At 40.4% G+C, this 18,272-nt stretch overlaps 1 protein-coding gene across 2 annotated transcripts in view; it reads right to left on the bottom strand.

The window, feature by feature from the left end:
- Positions 1 to 372: 372 nt before the first annotated feature.
- Positions 373 to 18,272, bottom strand: part of hdac11 (histone deacetylase 11) — a 50,548-nt gene continuing 32,648 nt past the window's right edge. Inside the window, exons 8-12 of one of the 2 annotated variants that reach the window (XM_034680767.1) lie at positions 17,870 to 17,932; positions 7,303 to 7,399; positions 6,093 to 6,271; positions 2,584 to 2,857; positions 922 to 986 (exon numbers count right to left, since the gene is read on the bottom strand). In XM_034680767.1, the coding sequence (XP_034536658.1) occupies positions 2,615 to 2,857; positions 6,093 to 6,271; positions 7,303 to 7,399; positions 17,870 to 17,932 (582 nt within the window). In that variant the 3' untranslated portion in view covers positions 922 to 986; positions 2,584 to 2,614. Of the gene's footprint in view, positions 2,858 to 6,092; positions 6,272 to 7,302; positions 7,400 to 17,869; positions 17,933 to 18,272 lie in introns of both variants that reach the window. The other variant, XM_034680692.1, reaches the window with a different exon arrangement.

Genomic DNA, 18,272 nt, shown 5'->3' with positions numbered 1-18,272 from the left:
TCCTTGCCACTGTAACTTGCTAAATGCTGCAAAGTGCTCTGCTCATGGTGGATTAAGATGAGATCAGACTGAGTCCTGTCTGTAAGATGGGGCTGGATCTTATCCTGTCTTGATGTTGGGTCTTTGTTAATAATAGAACATAGAGTGGTCTAGACCTGCTCTGTTTGGAACAGCATTTTGAGATAATGTTTGTTGTGATTTGATGCTATATAAATAAAGATCGATCGATTGATTGATTCTTCAGCCTGAGCCAAAGTGGCGCTCATGGAATCAGAATTGTTTAAGGCTTGGGTATAATATCTGTCATTTATTATAACTTTGTACTTGTACTGTTTGGTCACCTTTTGTAGTGGGGTTACCTTAAAACACGAGTGGAGGTGGCACCTTTTGTTTTTATTGAATTAATGATCACACAGATTTAAGAGTTCCCTGTACAGCTGCACCTGCCTTACAGCTGTTTATTATAGTAAACTATTAAGCTCCATGTGAAGATGAGATCCTTATTACAAGTCTGTGAGACTGACGTGGTCAGTGAAACAGCCCTTTATTGGCACAACACACTGCTGGCAATGATGAAGGACTTCTTGACCAGGTCTAAGCAGAAACCCCGGTATGTACAATATAGTTGAAAACATCAAGATTACTATAATAAGTGCAGTTTTGTAACAAACGTGAACTCTCCCTTTATATGTTCCTTCACATGCAGTGTAACCTTTTAAAGCTGAACATAGCTCGAAAAGGCAAATTGAGTGTTTCATTATGTGATTGAGTGGAGATGCCCTTTACAACCCAAATGGCTAAGTGTAGATGACACACACACACAAACACGCATTGTGTAGTATGTGTTCATTATGTGTTCATTGTGTGTTCATCGTGTGTTGTATTGAGTCTTCAGTGTCTTTTGGAAGCAGTGATGTGTTCAGGTTCCTTCATGAGTCTTATTGATCCAATCCATCCAGAGATCGACTTTTTCTGCACAAACACGACTGCATGTGAATGTAAACATCATTAGTGTAGTTCTCTGTATCAGACGGCTGCAAACACATTAGAAATAAAATAAACATGAAAGCTGGGCGCTGAGGGGCTGCTCATTGATCGCACAATCAAACACTTTAGAGCTTTTGGACTTTGATGTACAGACCACTGACACACTGCAACAAGAACACTGATTTTCAGGAGTTTGGGAATGTTAGATAACTTTCTATCACCACCGACGCTTAAAGTGCTTAGAGTCACACGTTTTAGTGTTTCAAATTTCTTTACACTTAGAAAAAATATTTTAAGGCTGATTTATACTTCGGCGTCTCCCCTAAGCAGCAGGGGCTGACGCGGACATGAGCACCACATACTTGTGTGTCGATGTGTCCGTGTCGCGCAGCAATCCTCCGCCAAAATACTTGAGGGCAGTGTGGTCTCTCTGATAGCCAGTTGCCTGCTTCCGGCTACGTTCTCTGTTTACTTTTCCACAGCGAGTCAGAGTGTGTTATGTTACTCTACAGCTAATACATGTTGCTGTTTATCATACAGACATGATTACATGAAGAATAGAAATGAGGAGATGAAATACACGGCCGATGTGCAGCCAATGTGCGGTTGATGAGCGGGGATCCCAGAAGTGCTGTTAATGCAGGAAATAATATGAACCAATCACAGGGCTTGCGGTCCATGTCAATTCTACGAGCAGTTACATTTTGCGTAGGTACAGGAGCTTCATGAGTCTTATTGATCCTTATTGATCCTCCGGAGTAGGCTCCCGTCAATTCGACGCAGAAGTATAAATCAGGCTTTAGTACCAACAATAAAACCATAGAGGGCTTCATGTAAACATGAACTGAAGAGACAAAGTGAATTTAAAGCTTAAGTTTAAAATGATGATAAACGGCATAAGGTTTGTACTATCTACAATACTATCTTGTGAAAACCACTATGTGTACCAGATATGATGAAACTAAATGCTAATGAGGGATGAAGAACACTTAATCTCTAAGAGGATTAAACATCACCTTCAGGTTAAGTTTGATAGTTACTGCTTTCATGTGAAATTATCTTGTTTCACCTCCACAACCGTTCACCAGAATGGAGTATAATTACTACACTCCCTGTGTATCTGTAAGAATATCAAACCTCTTTACCATTTCATCTACTATTAATACATCAAATCTTTTACACATGACGTATTCACATTTCCTGAGATGAAAGAATACCTCCCTAAAACTCTGCACCCAAGATACATTAAACATAGAAACCATTATTCTTCCTCTAATGAATATTTGAACTACTCTTTTTGTAGCTTTTTGGGGGAGCTTATGAATCTGAGTCAGGAGAGTGTTATTGTTTCAGGATCATTCTTCTCTTTGAGTGATTACTCCCTTTGAGTCATCGCCAACTTATACACAGAAACATAAAATACAAAAAGGCTCCTTTTTTTGTCATTAATGTGCAAACAAGTGTTGATTAACCACACATTCACTAACTTTAGATAAGCTCCTTGTTATGTGACAGCAGTAACCTATCATGTCACAGTCGCTGCACAGAACAGAGTTACTTCAGTGCTTTAAATTATCACCTATGGGGATGACACACCTGTGAGTTAGGACCCCAGGGTTTATGCATCTCAGACAGTCGTAAATTTGGACCCCTCAGATCCAGAGCTGCACATCATGCTGGTCACCAGTGAAGACGACCCCTCCGCCTCCAGAGCCTCTGCTTCTATCAGGCCCTGCTGGTGTAGGTTCAGGATGGAGTCAGCGATGATACGGGCTGTTTTCTTCTGGTATCCCCCAGATGTCACCATGAGTATGGGGATGTTTCGCCGCCTTGCAGCCCTGAACACAATCTCATCTCTTTTTACAATGCCCTGGTAGACAAAGAAGAGGGGGAAGCCGCCGTGTTAGTTTACCCGAGCTGATAGTGGTGGTAATTTCTCTGAATTTTGTCAAGCTATGAGCTAACATTGCTATCTATGCTCCCTTCCTCCCCTGAGAGGGAGTGGAAGTCTGCAGGCGGCCATATCTCACCACTCCACCGTGCAGCCCTAAACCTCTCAGAGTGTCTTGTTCCTGGGAGGAAAGAGACACACACCCCTGTTTGCCTTGAGACTATGAGTGGGAACAGCTTGTGTAGAAAGTAATTTATTATGGAGCAATTTGTAACACAAGGACTGGTTTTAATCTTTATTAGCCGTGACAGTAACACATGTTCAACCAGACTTTAAATAACAACCACTAAAGCTGGACTGACCAAGCATTTCTTGTTTCATCCAATTTCAGGCCACTTAAAAGCCTAAAACACAAACTATCTCTGCAACATATCAGAGTCCTCTCAAGCTTTCTTCACATTCACCTTATTTGCTCCAATTCTTTTCTGGCAGGATCACTGGCGGGAAATATCTGCACACAGGAAGCAATAAATCCAAATTTGGCTTATCCAAATCAACTGTATGCTTCCAAAACTCCTTACAAATCAGCTTCATGTAGTCCTTACAGAAACCCAGCTGAGCCTGCCAGGTCTACATTTCTCTCATGACAGGTTTAAACTTCAGACATCATCATCTTCTACTTTGGAAAGGGATCAGAAGAGCAAACAAGGAGGAAAACTCATACAGAGCCTTCACTTTTCTTTTCAAATCACAAAACCATCAATGCAGTGTAACACATGACGTGTCATGTCGGTGTCTCTTCTATCTGAATTTGCCATCAGCACAAGCTATCAGCCAAACAGATAGACACGGAAACTTTCCCAGACAAGACCTCCTTACTGTATCAGGTCAATTTATGAGCTCATTTAAGATCTGGGGCAGTGTTTTGATGCCCTGGGTTTGCAATGATCAGAGGAGACAAACTCATTCATCATGTTACCTGGGTCATGTTTATGATGTCATTCATTTCAATCATTGTAACTTCCTATTTTATTTTGTTCACACTTCTTGATCCTGCCCCCATATTATGTGTCTACCCTGCTCTAATCAGACCCTACAGTGTTGATAGTCTGCATAAATAATCCTCACGTGTTCCTCCTTTGATGCCAGTTAGGTGTTGCCTCATTACTGCATTCTTACTCTTGAGTGTTTGACCATCACCTCTGTTTCTGACCCCGTCTGTTGCCTGCTCCCTTTTGGATTGCTTGCTCAGTTTGTATTTATTATCCATGTACCGACTTTGGACTTGGCATTAAACTCTTGCATTTTTTGGGTCCATCTCTTTGTCTCCATTGGTTGCTTTATTTGGTATGACTCTTTAGTTTCACCAGATTTGTTTTGCCTGGTAAATCATGGTGCACACTAACAAATTCACCTAATGCTCCCTGTGCTCTCACAGAAATCTAATCGACCATTTCCTAAAGTGGATTGATTGATTGTTTTTGGTAACATTGAATAAACATCCTTCCTATATCAATCAATGAGGTCACAGTGGTGATAGATGGTGGATTACATTATGAACCTCAGCCTTTCTTTTTTTTTTTATCCTCCTCACAAACATGAGGTTAACTACATTTAGGAATCACTACTCAGTACAGTGCAGCCCTGAGTGACACTGAATTCATAAAGATCAACAGAGTTAAAGTAAACCATCAGAGTGTGTACCTAATACAACTCCAATCCTGAAATATTTAGGATGATGTGTAAAGAGAAAAATGAATAGAATTTGAAGGTATGCAAATCATTAAAGTCTGTATTTATTGAGAGTCAGTGGTGGACAAACTTCACGTCTTCATGACTTAAGTCAAAGTAGAGATCCTCCTGGTCAAGCATTACTCCAATACAAGTGAAAGTTGTTCAGTCAGATTATGACTTCAGTTAAAGTCCTGGAGTACTTGTTTTTAAAAATACTGAAGTATTCAAAGTACTTTTTGAAATATCTCTAAACATATTTTCACAAAGCATGAGTGCAGTCAAGAATGCATGGGTGAACATTCTGCTCCGTTCTGTTTATCTAGAAAACATGATTTCATATTTAAAAAGTCTACGATGAAATATAAACTAAGTTACTACAAGCACAGACAAGTTTCAAATGTTCATCTGGAATCAAAGCAGTGTGTTAGCTCCAGACCTCCACATGCTTTCTCAGGTTAGATGCTGATGTTTTGTTGGCTGTGATGAAGTTTGTGTGGTAAACAGATCAGAGATTTACAACAATACAAACAATCATTCTTTATTTCAAAACCTCAAACGTGGGTTTAAAATATGGCCGTGGTGCTCAGGTAGAGAATCATCATCCTTCTCAGTCATAGCCATCATCACCACGACTAAATGAATGGACTGATCTGAAGAACGTTTGATGTGATCTACGCTCAACCAACCGAGGTTACGGCTACACCACTGAGACAAACCAAACACAAGTACACCAACAGTTTACGGTCTTTAGGATCTGACTTCAGAAAAGAAAATTCATCAGCTGACTTCAAAGCTAAAGCAATGAGTAACTAGAGCACTGATAGAAATGTAGAGGAGTCAAAAGTATGATATTTGTCTTTAAATGGAGTAGAAGTAATAAGATCCCCACAAAATAATACTCAAGTAAAGTGCAGATACTCAAAACATGTACTCAAGTACATTTACGTTGTTACTGTCCAACACTGATGAGAGTAGAGACAACATATAACATGTTGAAACTGAAAACTGTTATTCTTTTATGAAATATATGTGCTTGTTTTAAATTTGATGCCAACAACACGTTTTAAAAGGGTCGACGTTTAACATTAGGGTCAACTGATGCCAACACAGTACTGTCACTGCCTATTTTCCATTCAAACTCGATGCAGGTCAGTGCTTTCAGAGTCCTCAGCACAGAAATGCCATCAGCCTTATATGACTTTAGTATCAGCGTTCTCAGTTGAAAATAGTGCAGTACTCGTCAATGTAAATTTTTGGTCATGGACCAATCAGAATCAAGAAGGGGCGGGACTTCTGGTTTCAACAACAATTGTGGAGGTCCGTACAGAGGACGAAGTGATGTCACTAAAGTAACCCATCATTTCTCCTGTCCCTGATGTGAAACTCTTAATTGAATAGTAAAATAAATCACTCTGGCAACACACGTCACTCACTGCTGAAATAAATCAACTTTTCAAGTGTGATTGAGCAGGCACAGTACCTGCGGAGAGATGGAGAGTCCTCCAAGTGGGTCCCCATCCAGGATATCTGTCCCTGCGTTGTAGACGATTATGTCAGGCCGGACCTCGTTCAGCGCTCCCTCAGAGTGGAGCTCAACCTTCTGAAGGTACTCAGAGTCTTCAGTGCCCCAGTCCAGCTCTACCCTCCTCTTTATGGCTTCTATACAAGAAGAGAATGGGCATAGTGATGGATTATGGGTAAGTAGCTGCCATCAGTAAACCATACAGACAGTACATAACACACGCAAAAAAGGTTCCCTGACTTTAAATATCCATAAGTGGGTAATTACTGCAGTGTTTCATGCTATAGGATTTAAACACAGGCAGACAAAAGGCTTACTAAGTGAATTTATGACTGAATTCTAATGAAATACTCAGGTGCTTCAATATCTATAGAATCATATGGAAATCAGCAGCAGTGCTTTAATTAATTAGTATGTACATTTCCAGGAATTAATGCAAATGATGAGAAAGGTTAATTAGGAGACCTTTATGTTTCAGAATTTAAACAGAATGAAGCTAAAAAAGCTGGAGAGAACGACGCAGCAGGATGTGAAACAGTTACTGCTAGTTCTCTAGTCTGGTGCTGCTTCTTTTAGAGGAAGACTTGAAATGAAAAAAAGTGTCCAAAAATGGTACGTTTTGTTCTTTGAAGGTACAGGAAAATAAAGGTGTCTCAGAGGAAGAATATGAAGTAGAACAGGGCCGTGGTTTTTATCTAAAACAAGCCAGAATGTACATTTACTTCATGTTCTGAGGGGAGAGGGAGGGAAGGAGGAGAGAGGGGGTGATTATTAATTCAATTAAGTGCAGAGAGGAAGACAGCCAAAGGATGAAGAGAGTTTTAAAGGCAGTGCAGTAACGTTCTGACTCAAGAGTAAGTGTTAGAGCTTTGGTTAAATAGCAACATGTGGTCGCTGTCAAATCAGCTTTAATGTATCGGCGTATTCATTTGTGTGAAAGCTTTGATTATTGTGTTGCATAGATTGCTGCATGACAGATGTCCTGCTGTGTGTTAATGAGTGAGAGGAAGTGCAGCAGAATTAAAATGTCCCAGAGAGATGACCGACCGACCGACCGACTTCCACCTCCATCCAAGCATCAGAAGCTGTTAATGCACCAGAATGGATTCCATACAAAAAAAATCAAAACTATAAAAGGTCCTTGAGCAAACTTTGAGTACACACTCACTTTTGGCATATGTATCCCCGGGGTAAATGTAACGATTATACATATCCATGATGAACACTCTCTTGTCATCCAAGAAATCTCGCTCGTGTCCGTTTCCCTACAAAAGAGCAGATTTATTAAAAAAATAAAAGCACTTTGATGCTCTCTCTGCTTCTTGAAAGTAAAACCACTTTGACAAACTGAATCAAGGACTGACTTCTTTTCTGCAATGATTCCTCATTCTGGTGTAATACAAAACAGTCAATAACTCTCAGCACTCTGACAATCTGCTACATTACATGGCAGTGCCAAGGAACATAAGTGTCACTCAGACCCGCGTGTTTACCTGAGATCCAGTGCTATGACTGACAGCGCCGGATCAGAGATAAATAGGCTTGTCCCCGTTATGCATTAAATGTTAAAAAATAAAAATAAAAACTTCAAAGAAGTCATTGCTCCATCATTTTTCATTCCCCACTCTACATTTGTCACCCAAAGTGTCTGGCTGCTGTCAGGGGGGATTAGGCTCTATGCCAGGTTTGGTATTACTGAATGAAAAAGAGGATGTATGGACAAGTGGATCAACGGGTGTCAGCTGTACATCATGCCCCACAAACTGTGTCGTCCATGGTTGATTAAAAAGATGGACAAAGAAAAAAAGTGCTCTCTTATGTGATGACTGACTAGTTTTCATATGAATAGAACCTGATGCTGTGTCCTTATTCATTCACTGTGAGGAAAAGCAAGAAGTGTGAAGAGTGACGAGAAGATCTGTAGCACTCTCATGTTTGTGAGCCAAGTGTGAAGCTGTTATAAGAAGGTGATAAGCTTAGCTGTCATAATAGCTGGAAGCAGAGGAAACATGCATCCAAAGTAAAAATACAACTACTAGCACCTTGAAATCCAACATTTAAAAGAATGTAATAGCATTTGCCTAACCTGTGTACTACCGTACATCAAAGTGTGGTTGAATGATTTACAGCCAAACTGCTGAACTGAGGAATAATCCAAGCTTGCAGTGAACACCTTGGCTCTTTCCAGTTTGGCTCTAGTACCAAGCTTGACCCAAAACATGCCAATGCTCTCGAGTTATCATTTAAAATTCAGCTAGAGTAAAAGTTATTTCTTTTGCCCAAGAAACTTTGAATGCTACATGAGCATTTAGGACTGTGTTCGGCAGGATTACACAATATTTGACACATTTAGCTCAGGAAAGATCAGAATGTCACAGAGTGGTAACCTCTGGTCTTAAAATATGAAACCCATGCAGAAGTGCTAAAAACTGCAGTTCATCAAGCGTTCACTTGAGGCTGGCTGCAGAAACACCTGGAACCACATACATACCCATTCAAAGAGACAATCTTTACAACAGAAATAAACATGTTTACAGCCTGGTTCAAAAAACAGTTTAGGTCTTGATAGGTGATTTCTCTATCAGCACACACTGTACGAGGGACGAATTATTTTACAACGAGGCCGTTCCGAAGATATTAAGATTAAGAGTTTCGCCCATTTAAGGACATGGCTGACTTGATTGACAGGCGGGAACACTGTAGCAGGTAGCGAAAAGGCTAAAGGCCCGCCTCTTTACCTCACACTAGCTCGGACAAAGTTAGGTTGAGTTCAGCATTTCCAATATGGCTCCCACTGACCATAGGCTTCAAAACAGCGCTTCAGAAACAGACGGGTGACGTCACAGATGGTATGTCCATTTATTGTACAGACTATGGTGTGCACCAGGACTTTCTGAAGTCTGCCGCTGAACGATATGAAAACTACTGTATATAAAAAACATATGACAGCTGACAGATAACATATTGGCAGTCTATCTGAGGCTAATAAAGTAGACTAAAAAAAAACGCCATCATAATAGTACTTGAAAAATTATTTTAAAAAAGGGCAACTTTAACATCTGGCATATTGGGTTGGGTAAAGCCGTAGAGATCACAAGTTGTAGTCCTAAACACATAAATGAATGAATGAATGAATGAATGAATGAATGAATGAATAAATAAATAAATAAAGTGTAAGCCAATCATACCTTTAAATGTGACGTGGTTGCATTAAATTTGAAATGCAGCCCATGAATTCAACATCAACCTCTGAATTTATTTTAAAAAGAAGTTGCAGCATCCTAAATACTCCACCACTCTCATATTAGTAAAATGTGTGTGGTTATTCTGTAGCAGCCTGCTGTCATTTACACATGATTTATTGAAGGTAAACACGGTGAACATTTGTGGGTAATGGCACTGATCTATGACACAGCGCCTCTCCAATCTGAGGCTGCAGATTTATCAGCTCGTGTCCTGCTGCCTTCGGAGGCCTGCAGGGATTTAATGAACTGAAGGAGTTTTCATTCAGTATAAAGCAGCTGTGAGATACTGACGCTGTACTGCTCACATTAACCAGCGTTTATGCTTTACTTACATTCATTGCCAATTGAAACGCAGCCACTGGCTGTAATGTTGTCATTAAAATGCTTTATTGAAATCTAATTTGTTGGAGAAAAATATGGAATTGTGTTAACACTTCGCTTTGTGCCACAATGAAACTAGGTGATATATGATCTTATTAACATTCAGAATGTATTCATCAATCAGTCCAGTCTCATTGCTAGTTTTCACTGCGGGCGTAAAGAGAAATGGTGGGGAAATCTTAAATGTCTTTTTTTTTCATGAAATGGTTTTCCTCCGGTTTATTTCTCACTGAGTCGGTCTTCTTAAAGCAAACTGAGACTTCTTAGCCATTGATGCCCATTCTATATTGTTGTTGTTGTTGTTGTTCTTGCTGTGTAGCACAGAGCTGGACAGGCAGACGGATGAACCAACCTCCCCTCATCTATTAGTCTGCCCTGCTGGTAAAGGTGGGCCAAGAAGCTTATCTGTAGGCATTCGATCATTCATTACTTGTGCAGCTCTCTCGGGGACCAAGAAGCTGGGTTACTTCTCCATTTCTGTTAAATCACAGAAGATGTGTAGCAATCTCTTTTTGCTGTAGGACAATAATAGCAATTGCATTTGCAGTTGGTAAATTTTTTAGCATTGTAATCAGGTAACACCACAGTATAAACACTACACTCACAAACATCATCTAACTATTTCTGTAGAATAACATTTAAATTATTATGATTTATAATTCCTAACCTTAAAAACATTTTTGGGTGGGTGGGCAGGTGTTTACATTTGCTGCCATGTTTGTGAGCTGTAAAAGCTGTAAAAACAACATCCGGATGGTTACGCTCTCGTCTGCTCCTCTCATTGGCCATTGCGGGTATTCCACTAGAGGCAGTCTGGATAGTGGATAGTAAATAATCTGGATAGTAAATAACAAACATGTTTGATATTTAAAACCTCAGGTGAGGGAGGCTCCGACATAAAAAGACATGAATTAGGTCACACCCAGAGATTATTGGGGGTTGAAAAACAGGCCCTAAATCCTGCCTAACAATGGGGCTGGCCAGTGTGTGGCAAGCAGAAACAAATTATCTTCATTTACTAAGCTTATTGTCTGTGTACCTGATAGAATCAAACTCTTGTCCTTACTGCAGGGCTTCAGACCTTCATAAAGTTAATCTGTTTAGTTATCTTTGTATTTGGAGCCTGTCATGACTTTTAATGACTCATTTGTTGGCCATAGACACCAAACTGGCTACGTTTGCAATAGTGTTTTTACTATTTTTGTTCCTGTCTGTGTCCGGAGATCCTGTGTATCCATGGTAACATTGTTTACATACAAGATCAGCTGTTAGCAGCATGTAGCATGTCGATGCTAAACGATGCTAGGCCCCGATGTTCCCTGCGAGCTATGGAGAAGGAGGCAAGGACGCCGTGCTGGTACTGAGGTGCAAGCTAAAAAAGATGACATCGACCTGTCCTTCCACCCACCGTTATGGGGAATGTAGATCTATCTACGATAAGGTGGACAACACGGAACGCCACATTGGAAGGATTTCACCTGCTGTGGGCGAATACAGGAGAGCAAGACTGAACTAACTGGGGAATAAGGACAGCTCAGTCCTGGACCCTGTGGAGGTGGTGGCTGACAGGAGAATTATGGCCAAGCTGTCATTCTTTTATTTTTATTTTTTTCTACATACATTCTTGTTGAAATTCTTGCACTGTACACTTTTTTGTTTGATGCTGTAACTCCATGAATTTCCCCGTTGTGGGACGAATAAAGGAGTATCTTATCTTATCTTATCTTATCTTATCTTATCTTATCTTATCTTATCTTATCTTATCTTATCTTACTTTAGTGCTCCTGGGTTAGCCAAGCAGCCTGCTTCGGCTTTCACGGGAGAGCATTGCAAAATCCCCACAAGGGTAAAACAGACATTTGGTCTAAACAGGAAGAGGAAACGTTTAACCAACAGCAGCAGAGTGTGGGCAGCAAAGGTGTTGCAGGGATTAGCAAGAGGGAAGAAGACTTTAAATAGACCGCCTTATCGTTAGAATGAGCTGTGATTGATTGTGTGGATAGGAAACAATGATTCAAACTGCAGCCTGTCAGCTGACAGCAGCTGAGGCGTATGACTTCCGTGTCCTGCATGGACTAACGCAAAGCTTCATTATTAACGGTAATATGGGTGGCAGTAGCTCAGTCCATAGGGACTTGGTTTGGGAACCTGACAGCTACCAGTTCAAGTGCCGGCACTGGCCAAGTTTGGCAGTTGGACCAGTGGCTGGAGAGGTGCTAGTTCATTTACCTGGGCACTACCGAGGTGCCCTCGAGCAAGACACAGAACCCCCAACTGCTCAGGTGGCGCTGGCTGATGGCAGCCTCCTCACCCTGACATCTCTCCTAAGCACGTTTGTGCATGAGTGTATGCATAAAAACCTACGTGGGTAGCATGATCAATAAACCCCAGAGTGTAAAACTTGAATTTCCCCCATGGGGATTAATAAAGTACATCTTTATAAATCACCAATGGTTTTACCAAAGGTTTATGTCTGTTCAAGGGAAGGTTTCCTTGCCACTGTTGCCAAAGGCTCAGTCTTAGTGGACCCATGTTGGGTCTTAATAATAATATAATGAGTACGGTCTGCACCTGCTCTTTATGTTTAATGTCTTTAGGAAACTTTGGTAAGGATACTGGGCTATACAAATAAAAAAGGGATTGATTTATTGGGCACCTGAGAGGCACTAGCATCACACACTGTCTCAACACCATCCCATTATAAATGCTAGCTAGAGCTGAAGCTAGCCAGTAGAAAAAAATATAACATGGGCAATGTTTAACAACTCCCGTAGTGCAGTAAGACATGCTACTGTTAACGTAGCTGAGACCAAACAGCCATAAGCCTGGTTGGCTATTCCCACTGGAGGACTGTGTTGTAATAATCACAGCGCAATACATTAGGTAAAGGTCTTAATAATGTGGACAACATCACAAAACTTCACCTTGAGGAGTAAAAGTAGAACAGCAGCCAACACTGAGTCTATATAAAGTCTATAGACCTCTCATAGCTTTGCATTAGAGTTTCATTTTGTACTGTATGGATGAACCAGTAAACATGCACTCAAGGCTGATACCAGCGTCCACGAAACAAGGACTGAATGAACATGTAAGTGAATGTTTTGCTCTGCTGTGCCTCTAAAAGACAGCCTGAGCCCATAAATCAGCTCATATGCTGTCTGAGCTCCTGCCGCCTGCAGTCTTATTAGTCTTATCCTCTCCCCCACATACTTTACAATAAAAGATTGCTGTTTCACTGCCATTTGTTACTGTCAGCCAAAAGCCTTCACTGCTGGCTTCAAACAGCCTCTGCTTGTTGTTCCTCCATTACCAAGTTCAAATATCTATAATGGATATTTGATCCATTCTATGCTTGTTTATCAAAGCATAATTAAAAGGCAGGAGATCTGCAGCATACAGAACATTTTCTCTTTCATCAACAGGAGCACAAAGGATGTTTGTAGAACATGTCCAGGATGACCCACTAAGACGTGAGGGATCATTAATCACTTTGTTTCTCTATAAATGTGTGATGTATAAATACAAATATTTCTCTGTATGAATTGAAATCATTGTCATTGGCACAGTACTAATGAGACATTTCAAAAAGACATATTTGTTTGTGTAAGATATAGACCTGATATAAGGTCTGATGCTCTAGTATATGAGTTGTAGAGGAATAAACATGATTCACAGAGACACAGGCAGCCTGACATAAATTATAAGAGCATCTTCTAAACACAGCACTGATTAAGTCTTTCAGAAACCTCTGATATAACCACAATTTCTTCTTCATCCAAGAGTTGCAATAGTTTAGTTTTGAATTGACCATGTTTTGTATTTTGGTTTTCATTTCTTGCTTTATTTTGTAGTTCTTGTGTTTCACATGTTGTCTTTCTTCCTGTTGTCCTCTCTACTCCCGCTGTGTGTGATGTCATTTGATATCCATTCTTCCTGTTTTATTTTGTAAGTCCTCGTCCCAGTGTGTCAGGTTTAGTTTTACATCCTGTCTAAAGCTGATGTACTAACCGGTTGCACCGTGGATTGCATCTGGCAAAAGAGCAAAATATCCCGCACAATCCATTTAGCGTGTTTGCCATCATAAATATGCAGATTATCAGAACCTGGACATTGTCAGACATCTGATGAAGATTCTCCATTTAAGGAAAAATAAATTTTTTTTTTTAAGGTCATGGTCACTTTTTAAATAATGAAATCACTTTTTTTTCCATTCTCCCATATCGCATTTCTTCTGGCAACGCTGAGATGTCTCTGCTGGAGTTCACCGATATGTTTATTTGCCTCCTCCACCAACACCTCGAACTCCATGGCTTCAAACTTCAGTTTTAGTTTGCAGCCACTCTGCTCTCTAAAACTATCCATGGTGACAAACAGTAGCACATACAAAATCCTCATTTAAGGTCAGTCTGCACCACTTTTGCACTTGTTATCAATTGCACACTCCGTCATAGTAGATCACCAGCAACACGCCCAGAAAAAGTACGTGCAATTGTAATGTAATTAATGTAATTTATTTCTGATTTTAGAAGATCAGGCCCTGTGTGTTCTCTCTCCTCTGTGATTGTGTGCCCTGGCTAGATTAGCTTTACCTGAGTCTTGTTTGCCCCTCATGCGTTGGATTGCCTGGTATGTATTTAGTCTCTGTGTCAGCTCATTGCCTCTAACTTGCATCCATTTCCAGTATTCTTGGTGAAGATGTTTCCTCATTGTGCTCACTGTGGTTTCCTAGATTGACTTGTTTGGATTCAGTTTCCATGGTGTAAGTTTATGTTTGACCTCTTTGCTTTTTGATCTGTTGGTAGTTGTCTGCACCTGGGTCCTCCTGCCTTTGTGTTTCTCATAATCTTGACAGTAGTTTTGTTAACTTCATGCCATGCTGTGTGGAAGGTCATCATACTACCTGGGGCTGTCCCATTACGCACACTTGATCATACTTACATGCTTGGTGTGAGTGTTCATATGCTTAGTGTCAGTGCCAAAGTGTGTCCCATTTCTCCAACAATCAAAAGAGCAACGCGCTTGATCTGTGCTTTATCTGTACTTTCGATAAGACCGCAGCTGAGTGGTATTATACCAAATGTAAATCCCACAATGCATCTTGTTTGTGAAGTTTATTCCCATGAGGTTAAGAGACAAAAGATTGCTGCTGGATGCTACGGAATACATTTCAATGTAAGAAAGATGTTTGAAAGATACAAAATTGGTATCTTTATATATATATTTGCATCTTAACGATACATATAGCTGTACGTTTGCAGTGAGCAAGTCCACGGCAATTAATAATGTTATGTTTATTTCATAAAGGGACCAAGAAAGAATTCAACGCTCCAATTTATCAACTTGAGTGTTAATAATGATCAGCTAAGTGTGGAGAAATGAGACAGGGCCACAGTCTCATCACTATCATCTCTCTCTCTGTCTTTCTCTCTTAATCTCCTCTCTCCAACACGGTTTCAGCAGATGTGTGTCTAACATGAGTCTGGTCCTGCTGGAGGTTTCTGCCTGTTAAAGCAAGTTTGTCCTTGCCACTGTAACTTGCTAAATGCTGCCAAGTGCTCTGTTCATGGTGGATTAAGATGAGATCAGACTGAGTCCTGTCAGATGGGACTGGATCTTATCCTGTCTTGATGTTGGGTCTTTGTTAATAATAGATTCAAAGGGTTTAAAAAAAAAAAAAAAAAAGGACATAGAAGATGGTGTAGATCGCTCTGTTTGGAAAGAGTCTGAGGATAACAGTTGATGTGAATTGGCGCTATATAAATACAGATTGATGATTGTTTTTCAGATTTCCATTGAACTGTAGTGGATGGTATAAACAGGAGTTATCCTTTGGGTGTTGTTTCAGACTCATACAGTTCCCACCCTCTGCACAATTCATAGCAGACAGGTGGGAATATGCCCACACAGCAGGTCTGAGTCCAGCTTGTTATAAACTGAACTCTTAAAATGCTCACACTAGTGATTTGTTGTTGGGTAACACAGCTGTGTAGGCCATCGGCTCCATTTATGTAAAGACAAGCGCACTTTAAGTGTCATGTTTCAGGATTGTAATTAGGACTTTACTGCATATCACCAATATTTTCTTCGGCCCAATTATCTGCTGAGTGGGGCTCTCGAGACTCATCTCCATGCATTCATGCAGATTTGCTCTTTTGCACTTCATGAATTATTTACTCAGCATCTGTATTGATCCCTGGTTTGTGTCAACAGGTAAAAGCGCATCATTACCATTGAGCCATAGCTGAAAATATAAAAGCTTCATCCCTGGAATTTATCCATGGACCTCAGGGAACCTTGAGACATCATCAATTTTGAAACAGTTCTCAGGGCTAATTGGAGGTGGATACCAGTCATGATGTTAAAAACACAAAGTAAGAATAAAGTATGATAATCAGACTTAAAAAAACATTGAGTCATTATTCTGAACAACCGTGGTGAGCTCAGTTTCCTAACGTTCAGTGATAAATCAGAATCTGAATCAGGGTTCTGCCAGCTCTATTCTTTCAGAGAAGGGATTTAGTATATTGATGCATTATCAGCTCAGTAAGCAGAATGTAAAGAAAAGAGACGTATCACAAACACAATGCCAAAGATGAGATGATAGAAATCCACATTTAACATTCTGCAGATAGACTTCATCGGCTGTGCTCGTACTACAAGAGTTCAAAGTAGTGTGAGAAGTTTCCTTCTATGCACCTGTCACTAACTAACTATAAGTAAACATGAGCCTGTATGTAAAGGTTGATGGGGCACACTGAGTATTTTCACATCCCAGCTCCTAACAAAGGTTTTGGTTTCTTTTGATTATTGAAGTGATGTTTTAAATACTCATAGTTACCATGGCTCAACCATCCTTTGATTACTGACATTTCACATATACATGGACACTTGACTCAAAACCTTTAATCTAGGCTGTAAAGTAAAAATATAGTCCTCTAAAGTTTGATTAATACTTTGTGTCAGAACGACGGTGTAGTCTACGCGTGTAGGTCTACATAGCTCCCGTACCTATGCAGAGGCCTACGCACATAGCCGACGTGCACCTCTTCCAAAATGTAACAACGCATTGAATCAACGCAAACCACAAGCCCTGTGATTGGTCCTCTCAATGGCATTGTATTTCCTGCATTCACAGCACTTCCGGGATGATCTCCTCCGACGTCTCCTCTCTATTCTTCATGCAATCATGTCTGTATGATAAACAGCAACATGTATCAGCTGTAGATTAACATAACATGCTCTGAATTGCTGTGGAAAAGTAAACAGAGATCGTGGAGGGGCCAGAAACAGATGACCCGACTATCAGAGAGACCACACTGCCCTCAAGAGTTTCGGCGGAGTACTGCTGCACGACACCGACACAATATGCAGAGCTCATGTGTGGGTCAACCACTATTGTGTAGGGTCGACACAGAAGTATAAACCAGGATTAAGACACACATGGAGAGAAACTCTCGTGATCAGACTTAAGCAAAAGTTTAAATAGATAGCATAGCTTTGCATAGACGGCTTCCCCTAAGCTGATGATAAAGTATAGTGATGGTAGAAACATGCCAGAATAACTTGGTATAGTCTGGGACATGACTAAGATCCTGAACTGGGACCAACGACGCTGAATAAAGAGAGTTCTGTCAAAGAAGACTTTCCTGTTTTGATGACAGGTTTTAGAAAATAAAGGATCTTAGATGTTAAAATAAGCATTTAACTTACCAAACGTACATTAAATCAGGGAATCTCTCATGGCACCCTTAAAGTGATTTAAGCTATTGGGAAACAGCTCTGATAAGAGCACGGATAAGAGCAGAAGTATTTGATGTAGATGGAGTCAACGTGAACCTCTCTCTGCCTGCTCAGCTGTGATAAACTATATTCAGATCCATCTACAGGCACTCTAAATGGCATTACCCACTACAGCTGGTGTGCTCTCAGTTGTTCTGCAGAGGAGATGATTTTAGAAACCTTCCACAGAGTACGACAGTGAGACCTTTTTATCCTGCAGAGAGCCACATTGATTGGTGTGGTGGTAAAAGGCAGCTATCTAGTCATCAATGTCAGCCTCTTATCGCTGATGCCCATTGACGCGGGAGAGATGTAATGGCGTGGACTCACCTGATGAGCATCCAGATCGATGATGGTAGCCTTGGAGATGCCTTCCACTCTCTCAAAGAGGAACTGAAAAACACATTTATAACGTTTGCTTTCTCTCTGGAATAGAAACACTATCAACTGTACATGTGTCATGCTTAAACATAAAGTTTTGCTGTCGCAGTGAAACTAGATTTGAGCATAGTGAGTGCATGAATGTGCTTAATAACCTTGCAAACCTATTTACTTTTTTCTTGGAAGCATTTATTGCGCTTTACTCATAAGTCTTAGTTTATTAATGATGCTTTTACATTCATCTGGAGAGCAGGATCAGCAAGAATCATTGATTCTATTAATAGCTGGTTATTAATGACTGTGTATTCAAACTAGTGTGGTTTACAAGCCAAACATTTGATCTATGTTTACA

This window comes from Notolabrus celidotus, chromosome 1 (assembly GCF_009762535.1).
Source record: "Notolabrus celidotus isolate fNotCel1 chromosome 1, fNotCel1.pri, whole genome shotgun sequence".
Classification (NCBI taxonomy): Eukaryota; Metazoa; Chordata; class Actinopteri; order Labriformes; family Labridae; genus Notolabrus; species Notolabrus celidotus.
This window is presented reverse-complemented; position numbering and strand designations above follow the sequence as displayed.